General features: G+C 50.6%; 1 protein-coding gene across 2 annotated transcripts; it reads right to left on the reverse strand.

The window, feature by feature from the left end:
* Positions 1-766: 766 nt before the first annotated feature.
* On the reverse strand, positions 767-6,615 carry SRXN1 (sulfiredoxin 1). 2 transcript variants are annotated; one of them, XM_036322662.1, is made up of 2 exons: positions 6,401-6,615; positions 767-3,023 (listed from the first exon to the last, which is right to left on the reverse strand). In XM_036322662.1, the coding sequence occupies exons 1-2, from the start codon at positions 6,581-6,583 to the stop codon at positions 2,820-2,822; spliced, it is 387 nt and encodes a 128-aa protein (XP_036178555.1). In that variant the 5' UTR covers positions 6,584-6,615; the 3' UTR covers positions 767-2,819. The 2 variants fall into 2 exon arrangements, with proteins under 2 accessions (XP_036178555.1, XP_036178554.1); XM_036322661.1 differs by having other exon boundaries at positions 6,374-6,615.
* Between the last annotated feature and the right edge of the window lie 4,854 nt (positions 6,616-11,469).

Below are 11,469 nucleotides of genomic sequence, written 5' to 3' on the forward strand. Positions count from 1 at the left end.
CTGAATCTCCTGCTCATGCCTGAACCGCTGCTTCCCGGGGCCTCCTCTCAGCCAGGCCCCTCCACCCACCCCATTCCCACAGCTCCGTCAGGCCGGAAAGCAACGCCACCTGCTGGCGCAAGTGGGAAATGCAGCTCTCACTCTCCACTGAGAACTAGGTTTCACCCTTCAAAGCCCACCTCCTCTTCCTTCAGAATAACCAACCCCTCCCACGCCAAGACTGTTCTGCTCTCCCTAGACAGTGCCTGGCAGGGCCCCTAGCGTTGCCTGCTTGAATCTTATCTGCAGGAAGGAAAAGCCCTTTCAGGAAGGGGCAACCATTCTGCCACTCTAGTCAGTGGGTGCAGGAGATCATTACTCACCTGAAATGGTGGCACATCCTGGCAGCATAGTCTACAAATCGTGTCTATAGATCCTGGCCCTTGCTACCAACCTTAGGGATAGACAGTCCATTTGACAGCTTGGAAAAAGCCCCCAGGGAGGGGCTTGTCCACTGTCACAGTGAAATGTGTGCACAAGCTGGCCCTAGAACACAGATGCCCTAGGAGGCAGCCCAGTGCGGGTACAGGGGGTGTCACCATGTTTGAAAATAACTGATGCAGCCTAGAGCAGTGCTTCCCAGCTTGCGGTCACTGAACAGCAGCAGCACCTGGGGACTTATTAGAAAAGCAAATCCCCAGGTTCCACCCCAGACCTACTGAATTAAAAACTGTTTTAATAAACTAGTTTGAGAACTGAACCATTAGTCTAAAGCAATTCACTCCTCTTTTTATTAAATAAACTTTTATTTCGGAATGATTTTCGATTTAAAGAAAAGTTGCCAAGTTAGTACAGAGTGTTCCCAGCCAACCCCAACATCAACATCTTACATGGTACTAAGTTGTTACAGCGAAGAGATGACGTTGGTGTGTTGTTATTAACTAAAATCCAGGCCTTGTTTAGAGTTCCAGGGTTTCCACTAATGTCCTTTTTTTGTTCCAAGATTCAATCCAGGCTATCACACTGCACTTAGGACTACATTCTTTTTAAATTCTATTGCTCACCTTCATCATCTTTCCTGGGACAGGGAATGGGTGGGAAAGCTATTGTCTTCATTACTGGGCTTGGGAAACTGGGACTTGAAAATGCCAAGTGGCCAAGATCCGTTGGCCCAAACCAGCTCCCTAAGGCAGGCAGGGAGAGCAAGGCCTGCCTCACTCTACACCCTTCCTCTATGTCTTCCCATCCCCCCAGGACTCTTGGCTTTCAGAGCCCCTTTGGAATGTCCCACCTGACCTACCCCATCCCACCAGCGCAGATAATGAAATGTCCCTCGTGGAGGGAGCCCAGCCCTGGGAGAAAACCACCCTGCCCTATCACCTCTTCCCTGAGATTTGAGGCCCAGGACAATGTCTTAGTGACTGCAGCCAGGGCAGAGAGATGCCCTGTGCAAGACAGTGAGAGAGAAACACTGCTATTTGCCTATGCAAATATTTGTGAGAGATGAAAAATGCCACAAATTATTTTCAGTTTCTCTAAGAGGAATAGACTGTTTCCCCACGCCTTGAATCTGGGCTAGCCTTATGATTTGTTCTGACCCAAAGAACTTAGCAGAAGTGATGTTATACCAATTCTGGGCAGAGAACTGAAGAAGCCTCACAGCTTCTATTCTCATTCTCTTGGAATCCTGAGGCCATCAGGTGATTAAGCCTGAGCTAGCCTGCTGGAGAGGCCACATGGAGGAGAACTAGTCACCCAGGCAACAGCCCGCCAACTGACAGACAAGTGAGTTAGACTATCCTAGATCCATCTGAGATGACAGCTGATTGCAAACAGTCCTGGGAATGACCCCTGGCGACATCGGAATTGTCCAGATTACACCCAGTCCAAACTGCCAACCCTCAGAATTGTGGGTAAATAAACGACTTGTCTTTAGCTACTAAGTTTGGGGATGGTATGTTACACAGCAAAAACTAGCTGATACAATTGCTCATTTCTCTCTTTGTAGTGGGATTCTGACTTTACTTCAAGAGGCAGTGTGCCAGTCGCAGGAGATGGGATATGATTGGTCTACTCAATTGTGACAATTCTGTTTCATGCTGTCTTAGCTTACCCCATCTTGGGGTAACAATGGTAGCTGGTTTGGGCCCAGGAGACCTAAGTGGAACTATGCAGGGCAGAGAGCAGGACAAAGGCCTCTGAAAAAGGTCTGACTTTATGATAGAAGTTGACAGGTCCAGCAGGCTCAGCCCTTCTTTCTCCCCGACTACTTTCCTCCTTGAATATAGCCATCTTGTGACCATGAAGTCACAAGCAATGAGGGAAAGACCAAAAGGACCACCGAGATGTGTGGTCTACCTTCGCTGAGTTGTTAAAGCAATACCGTTAGTCATCTGTCTCCAAAATGGAAGCTATGTGGATATGTGGAAAAACAAACCTTTCTATGTTAACCTCTGTTTTCCTTTACTGACAGCTAACTGTATTCCACATAATAGGATATACAAAGACAAAAATGCAGAAGGATCCTTGTCCTTGGGAATCTGGAGCCAGTCACATGTGGTTCTCCAAACCCATCTCCGTTCTCATTTCATTCTCTTAATAATCCCTCAAAAGCAAAGACATGACCCATTTTCACAGCAGTGGGAGCTGGGTCCCCTGCCATTCAGTAGTGAGTCCAAGGTCTTGTAGCTAGCAAAGAGGGTGCTTAGAGTCAGACCCTCCTCCCTCCAGGCGCAAAGAGAATGCTCCCCTGCTACACCTTCTGCACAGCCCAGCCCACTGGAAACCAGGTATATCTTCTTCTGGGCTTTTAGGGGTGGTGGCAGGTGCCAAAGAGCCTGCTATTGCAAGTCCGGCGTGGAAGAACCCAGGTACACCCTTAGATCTGAGATGGTGGACTGGACAAGCTTGGCAGGGATGGTCTCTCGCTGTAGCTGCTGGTAAGCTGCGTAACGGTGGCAGCCCCCGAAGGAGTAGAAGTAGTCACCACCCTGGGCTCCTTTGATCCAGAGGACATCAATGGGGGGCACGCTGTCTGGGTTCTCCTGGAGAGAAAGGGGCACAGGGTAAGTGAACATGGAACGATGCCTGACAGTTTGCAACGCAGACTTTGTTAACCTGTGCTGAGTTCCTACAGGGTGCACACACTGGTTCATGCTAGCTTGTGAGAAACACTGTCAAATATTCAGGAAGTTTGTGTGTTGGTTGACATCATCCTAGTAACTTGAAATTCAGCCATGGTGAGAGTATTTACACCAGGGAAATGGGCACATACTACAAAGCAGGGCTTTTCCTCCCTAGAAACCAGGTTGTTAAACATTTATCAACACACCACATTGCATAAATACCTACATATACATACAAACACACTATATATCTACCTGGCACTGTTCTAGACTCTGGGAATAAGGTACAGCCGGAATGAGACAGACACAGCTCTTGCCTTCCTGTTATGGACCTGCAGCCTGCTGAAGGGTGGGTGGTCCTCTAAGTGGGGAAAGCCTAAGGCAGGGCTGGGTGGGGAGCAGAGCATGCTGGGGAGACCACTCCCCATGGCTTCTCTCTTATTATGCTACTAGAGGCCCAGTGCACAAAAACTTGTGCACTTGGGAGGGTCCCTCAGCCCGGCCTGTGCCCTCTCACAGTCTGAGACCCCTTGGGGGATGACCGCCTGCTGGCTTAGGCCCGCTCCCCGGGGAATTGGGCCTAAGCTGACAATCAGACATCCCTCTGGCAGCCCAGGAGCCCTCGGGGGATGTCCACTTGCCAGCAGGGAGCAGGCCTAGCTGCAGTCAGACATCCTTAGCGCTGCTGAGGAGGCAGGAGAGGCTCCCACCACCACCGTTATACTGGCAGCCGTCAGTCTGGCTTGTGGCTGAGCAGGGCTCCCCCTGTGGGAGCGCACTGACCACCAGGGGGAAACTCCTGCATTGAGCGTCTTGCCCCCTGGTGGTCAGTGTGTGTCATAGTGACCAGTGATTCCCAGTCGCTCTGCTGTTAGGGTCAATTTGCATATTACCCTTTTATAGGATAATCCTATTATATAGGATAGAGGCCTGGTGCATGGGTGGGGGCTGGCTGGTTTGCCCTGAAGGGTGTCCCAGATCAGGATGGGGGTCCCGCTGGGGTGCCTGGCCAGCCTGGGTGAGGGGCTGAGGGCCGTTTTCAGGCTGGCCACACCCTCTTCAGGGCTCATTTGGTTGTTTCCAGGTTGGCCACAGCCCCTTCAGGGTGGGGGTCCCCGCTGGGTTGCTTGGCCAGCCTGGGTGAGGGGCTGATGGCTGTTTGCAGGCTGGCCACAGCCCCTTCAGGGTAGGGGTCCCCATTGGGTTGCCTGGCCATCCTGGGTGAGGGGCTGGGGGCCATTTTCAGGCTGGCCACAGCCCCTAGCCACCCAAGCTCCCAGTGGAGGCTGGCTGGAAGCAGGTATCTGGGATTTATTTATCTTCTATAATTGAAACTTTGTTGCCTTTTGCAGAGGCCACAGCTGGCCAGGGCAGGCAGGAAGCTTGGCTTCCTCCATCGCCCGGGCAACCAACCTGCTTGCTCCAGCTCCGTGGCTGCCGGCCGCCATCTTGGTTGGGTTAATTTGCATATAGTCGCTCTGATTGGCTGGTGGGCGTGGCTTGGGCGTAGCGAAGGTATGGTCAATTAGCATCTTTGTCTTTGATTAGTGTAGATTTTGATGGATTCATTTATCCATTTATTCCAGAAATGATCATTAAGCAGTAACTTATGAGCAATTACAAGCTAGGGCTCTAGAACCAGGCAGACCTGAATTTGGATCTCAGCTCCTCCGAAGAGCAGCTGAGCATTGTTCCTAACTGGTACAATGGGAGTAAGACACTCTATAGCAGTGGTTCTGGCCCTTTAAATACAGTTCCTCATGTTGTGACCCAACCGTAAAATTATTTTCATTGCTACTTCATAACTGTAATGTTGCTACTGTTATGAATCGTAATGTAAATATCTGATATGCAGGATGGTCTTAGGCGACTCCTGTGCAAGGGTCATTCGACCACCAAAGGGATCGCAACCCACAGGTTGAGAACCGCTGCTCTATGGGGCTGCTGAAAGCCAAGAAGCTGACACAGAGCGCAAAGCACAGCCTGCCTGGTGGAGGGGCCCTAACAAGGGGCAGCCATGCTGGGTGCTAGTGGCATGATGGTGGGTGGATGGGCAGAACAGCTCCCCCAAGTGTCCACATCCTAATCCCTGGAGCCTGTCAATATGTTACCTTATATGGCATAAGGGTCTTGGCAGATGCAATTAAGGATCTTGACACGAGAGATTATTCTGGCAGAAGAGGAGGTCTGATGTTGCTAGCTTTGAAGATGGAGCAAAGATGCCATGAGCCAGGGAAGGTGGTGGCCTCTAAAAGCTGGGGAAGGCAAGGAAATGGAATCTCCCCTAGACACTCCAGAAAGGACTGCAGCCCTGCTGACACCTTGATTTTAGCCCAGTGAGGCCCATTCTGGGCTTCCAACTATAGAATAACAAATCTGCACTGTTTTAAGCCACTAAGTTCCTGGTACTTTGGTATAGTAGCCATAGTAGAAAATACCTATGGTGAGCAAAGACAGTTCTGGTTCTCTCCCTCACAGAGCATATGGTTCTAACGAGGAAGACAGGTGTCTAAACAGCCCATTAAAACCCAGTGGGATCAGAACTCTGCTGGTGGGCATGCAGGGGGCTAGGGGCCCACGGGAGGCCTCTAACCCAGCAGGGACTGTCAGGGAAGACACTGACCCTGAGACAGGAAGATGGAGGAGTTAGACATAATAAAGAGAGACGGAAGAGTTTTCCTAGCAAGGTACAAAGCCCGTGCAAAGGCCCAGGGTGACAGCACGCACAGGGCTAGATAGATCCTTCATAAACTGCCAGGCACCGTGCTGGGAATGGTCCCTGCTCTTGTGGAGTTCACAGGAGGTGGAACAGACAGACCACAAAACACCCACAAATAAATGTATAATATAGTCTCAGGTGGACAGAAGTGCTCCGTGGAGAAATAACTCAGCTGAAGGGGACAGACAGTGCGGTGGCCGGCTCTGACCTTGATACAGTTGCTTACATCCTCCTGTGCCTCAGTTTCCTCATCTGTAAGGGGAGCAGCAGAAGTATCTACCGCATTCTGTTGGCATGAGGAAGCTCAGGCACTACAACGGCTCCTGGGCCCCTGCGAAGTGCTATTTGCTGGCGATCGTTACTTTAATCCTTTCATCAACCCCTACTTGCTCAAGGGAGGAACCCGAGGCTCAGGGAGTCCCAGCCAGTTGCTCAAGGTCACACAGCCAAGGCAGTGCTCGGAAGGAGCCGGGAACCAGCCCCCTCTAGCGTCCAGTGCGACCTGCCTCCTCCGGCGCCCTCCCTCCCGCCGGTGTCCCCGGGGCCTCACCCGGATCGTGTCCACCAGGCTCTGTACCTTGGCCGGGTCCAGCACAGACGGCAGCGGCCGGATGAGCACACTCAGTGGCACGTTGTGCACCGCGGCGATGCAGCCCGAGTGGATACTGCCACCCTGCGCGCCGCCGCTGGGCTCGGGTCCTTCGCGCGCCCCCCGGTCCGCCCCGGCCCTACCCAGCGCTCCTCCCGCGCGCAGCCCCATCGCACCGCCGCCAGCCTGACCGCCTCCCCCATCCAGACCTTTCACTCGGCCGGTCCGTACCATTCCCGCGGGCGGGAGGGGGGCCCGGGCCAGGGTGCCTTTCTCCCCCGGCCCCTCGGTGGTCCGGTCCCGTCCCGGCGTCCCGAAACCCGACTCCGGCTCGGCTCGCTGAGCGCCGTGGAACCCGCGGGGGGTCTGGCTCTCCCCTGGGGGCGCCTCGCCGGCTCCCCTCCGCCCTTCGGAGTCCCGGGAGTGGAAGCGCCCAGACTGGCTGACTCAGGGTGAGTCTGCAGGTCGTGCGGCGGGAGAGCGCGGGTGACTCACAGCCCGCGGTGACTCAGGCCTGCGGGGTCCGGGGCGGGGACAAGGGGGAGTGGTGGCCGGACCTGTGGGACAAGGATGAGTCTGCAAAACCCACAGTACTTGGCCGTCTGGCGGTCGGAACCCTATAACCCTCGAGTGATAATAATACAGACAACAGTAAAACGACGAATCTGGTGCTGTGTCAGACACTGTTCTAAGCACTTCGCATGTATAACAACTTACTTAAACCTCAAAACAATCCTGCAAGGTAGGTCTGATTATTATTCCCTTTTTACAGATGAGAAAACTGAGGCACAGTGACTTGTCTAGGAAGCGGCTGAAGTAAGGTTCAAATGCAGACAGGCTGGCTCTAGGGTGCGCTCTCTACCCCACCGCTGGCTGCCTCCGTTCGGCAAAAGTAAGGGTCACCAGGAGCCTTCCGGGATCGTGCTGACAGTGTGTGTGCGCGTGCACTGCCCCAAAGTTCCACACTGTCTCATCTCACCCTGACCCCACCTCTAGGGGTTATTGAACAGCTTGTCCAAGGTACAACAGGTGAAAATGAAAGTCAGGTCACCTGAGCCTAGAACCCTGGGCGGCTTTGCCACAAACACCTGCTTACAGATGTGGACACGGAGCCTTCAGAGGACGATGATAATGACCTAGGTCCAGACATGCTGACCGCCAGCCCCGCTCTCCTGTTTAAAGCCCTCTGTCCCCTTGTGCCCATGTTCAGCACCGAATGTCCACTGGGGCCAGAGAGAGGTAGGCAGAGGCCCCTGGGTTAAATTCCAGGTATTTATCAGCATCTTTGTCAACATTAGGGTTTGGGCCAGATTGGCCTGGGTTCAGGTCTCATCTGGCCAGTCCCTAGCTATGTGGTCTCCAGCAAGTTGCTTAACCTCTCTGATCCTCAGCCTTCTCTTCTGTAAAGTAGTTGTGGGGAGGTTGTGGGGGCATTCAGAGATAATGGCTGATGGAGGGCAAGGTGGGGGGTAAATCAGTACATAGTGGTCGGCCAAGTACTTAGTGATAACCAAGGAAGGTGACTGGTTTTATCATGAGCATCCCGAATGGCTAAGTTTGAGAGTATCAGGAAAGGCTCCCTGGACAAGGGGCATTCAGGCTGGTAATTGGCTTGGTCCTAGAGAGGGAGAGGGAAGAAGTGGGTGATGGTTTAGAGCAGGGGTCCTCAAACTTTTTAAACAGGGGGCCAGTTCACTGTCCCTCAGACCGTTGGAGGGCCGGACTATAGTTAAAAAAAACAAAAAACAAAAAACTATGAACAAATTCCTATGCACACTGCACATATCTTATTTTGAAGTAAAAAAAACAAAACGGGAACAAATACAATATTTGTATTTGCATGTGGCCTGTGGGCCGTAGTTTGAGGACCCCTGATTTAGAGTGTAGGCTCTGGAATCACTTGAATGGCATGGATTTGAATCCTGGCTCTATCACCACCTACTAGCTATGGTGCCTGGGGGCGGGGGTGGTACTCCACTTCTCTGTGCCTCAGCTTCTTCCCTGGATTGCCAGGGAGCGTACATGAGGATAACACATTAAGTGTTTAGAAAGGTACCTGGCACTAGAAATTGCTGGATGAAAGGTAGATGTGAAGGACATTCCAGACACAGGATCAGCTTGAGCGAAAGCAGGGAGGTGGGACAGTTCCAGATCTGTTTGAAGGCAGGCTTGTCTGGTTTGCTGTCCTTCTCACCCTGACTGGCACCTGCATGGAGAATGCACAGTCCCCCTCTCAGCTGGAGAAAAGTAGGAATGGTACCCACTTGGGGGGCGGTGTGTGTGTGTGTGGGGGGGGGGGCGGCTGCTGCTACATGGGCCAGTTACTGACACTTTCTGAACTCTCTGCAAAGTGGGGTAATGCTGCCCATCACTCAAAGTTGTTATGAGTGTGAATTGAGAAGATGCACATAATAAGTGCTCAGTGAATTGTGTAACACCCGTTTTACTGTTGAAGATCATTCATCTTGGGTTCTTAGTCTCTTGCAAACCATAGAACGCTGAGGCCATCAAAATATAACCCCTGTGGCCCTGACCGGTTTGGCTCAGTAGATAGAGCGTCGGCCTGCAGACTGAAGGGTCCCAGGTTCGATTCCGGTCAAGGGCATGTACCTTGGTTGCGGGCACATCCCCAGTGGGGGGTGTGCAGGAGGCAGCTGATCGATGTTTCTCTCTCATCGATGTTTCTAGCTCTCTATCCCTCTCCCTTCCTCTCTGTAAAAAATCAATAAAATATATTTAAATATATATATAACCCCTGTGAGTACCCAAATCATACTTTGTCTCTGGAAGTACAACTGACACCCATGCCTCAGCCCCACAATTATTGAGCCATCAGCTGGGAGGTGATTTGATAGCTGGGGCTGGAATCATCTGGAAGGGACTTCATTTACACACCTGGCAGACGGTACTGCCTGTCAGCCAGAATACCTCCATGCGGCCTGGACTTCCTCATAGCATGGCGCTAGCTTCCAATAGCTACTGCTTCAAGAGAACCTGGCAGAAGCAAGGACTTTCATGGACTTTCTAGTCTAGTCTTGGAAGTCATATAGAATCATTTTTGCAGCATTCTATTTGCAGGAGATGAGCCAGGCTCAAGGGAAGGAACAAAGACTCCCTTTCTTTCTTTCTTTCTTTCTTTCTTTCTTTCTTTCTTTCTTTCTTTCTTTCTTTCTTTCTTTCTTTCTTTCTTTCCTTCCTTCCTTTAAACCAGGTGTTGTTGTTGTTTTTAATATATTTTTATTGATTTCAGAGAGGAAAGGAGAGGGAGAGAGAGATAGAAACATCAATGATGAGAGAGAATCATTGATTGGCTGCCTCCTGCACGCCCCCCACTGGGGATTGAGCCTGAAACCCGGGCATGTGCCCTTGGCTGGAATCCAACCTGGGAACCCTCTGTCCACAGGTTGACGCTCTATCTACTGAGCCAAACCAGCTAGGGCAAGACTCCATTTCTTAATGGTAGAGTAGCAAGATGCTAAAAGAGCTTGTGGGTGGGAAGTATTGTGACCATCTTAGAAGACACATCTGCTGTAGGAGGTGATCCTGGGAAGGACTGGGGAAGGGAGAAGTGGCAATAGAGGGCACACTGGTGAGCAGGTTAACTTGGCGGGCAAACTGGGGCTCACACCTGGGGGCTCTGAGAAGAAACATCAGGCATCATGTATCAGCATTGTCCCTCTGAGGGCCAGAGGATAAGGGGCTGGGCATTTATTCACTGACTCCTGTCCCTCATTGGTTGCCTGATGTTAACTCTGCCATTTCTGGGCTGACTGTACTCCAACTGAGCAAGTGTCTGGGGACCCAGAGGATGAATCTGCCTGCTTATAGTGACCTCAGAGGTGGACTAAGGGAATAAGGGTCAGGACATCATACATTCTCTTTTTGTCCAAACCAGCTGGAGTCCCTGTTTGTTGTTTGCAACCAAAGGCCCTAACTACCTATTCTCCCCATCCTTCTCCTGGGCTCCTTGCCCCTCCCCTTCTCTTTAATTTTATTTATTTTTAGAGAGAGAGGAAGAGAGAGGAGAGAGGGAGAGAGAGAGAGAGAGAGAGAGAGAGAGAGAGAGAGAGAGAGAGAGAGAGAGAGAGAAACAACAATGTGAGAAAACATTGATCAGTTGCCTCCCGTACGCACCCCGACTGGGGATTGAACCTGCAACCTAGGTATGTCCCTGACCTGGACTCCAACCCGCAACCGTTTGGTGTACAGGACGATGCTCCAACCAACTGAGCCACCTGGCCAGGGCTTCTCTTTCATTTTTGACAAAGAATCTAGCACCTCAAGCATTTGAGTGTGCAAAAGACTTTTCTGGGGAGACAAAAGAATTTCTGTGCCACAAAAGGAACATTAGAATGTCACATTCTCCTACCCCCGCATTGCTCAAGTCCATTTCTACAGCTTGGCTTACAGGGTTCTGCCATGTTGCTTGGTGCCATTCTTTCTGTTTTCTTCTCCATTTCCTCTTTGTCCCCTCTACCAACCACTAAGTTCCTGTACTTACTTTAGGCAGAAAGTTTGTCATTTTCTTCTGCAGCTTCAGTGACTGCTGAGCATCTCCTTGGGGTCTTGAAGCAACTTCTCACCTTTTTTAAAAATCAAGTTTTTAATGTATGAAATCTGAATTCTGTCAATGATATGATACATAGCATCATGAACTTTTTAGGTCAAAGTTGTGGCTAAACTCGCTTTTAAATTCACAGTTCCAAGCAGCTGAGCCAGCTCTCTATACCTTGACAGTCTTTCCTCTCAAAGAGATAAGTCTGCTATAACAATCTGTACTAATTCCATCATAATATGTATCACATTGTATTTTAATTACAAGTTTATGGGTCTCATCAGATTGGGGTTACTTGAGAGCAGTGACTTTGCCTTGACGTAAGTACCAAATTATTTACTAAATGAGTAATGAATAATATTTCTATTTCAATTGTATGTATCCATAATTGAGCATTAACCTAAAAATATTCTATAATTTGATTTAAAATCTTCATAATTTAAACCAGAAATGTATACCAAGACTTTGACTTAGTTTGTGCTAAGTCATTTTTAAAATGTGC

This window comes from Myotis myotis, unplaced genomic scaffold (assembly GCF_014108235.1).
Source record: "Myotis myotis isolate mMyoMyo1 unplaced genomic scaffold, mMyoMyo1.p scaffold_m19_p_9, whole genome shotgun sequence".
Taxonomy (NCBI): Eukaryota; Metazoa; Chordata; class Mammalia; order Chiroptera; family Vespertilionidae; genus Myotis; species Myotis myotis.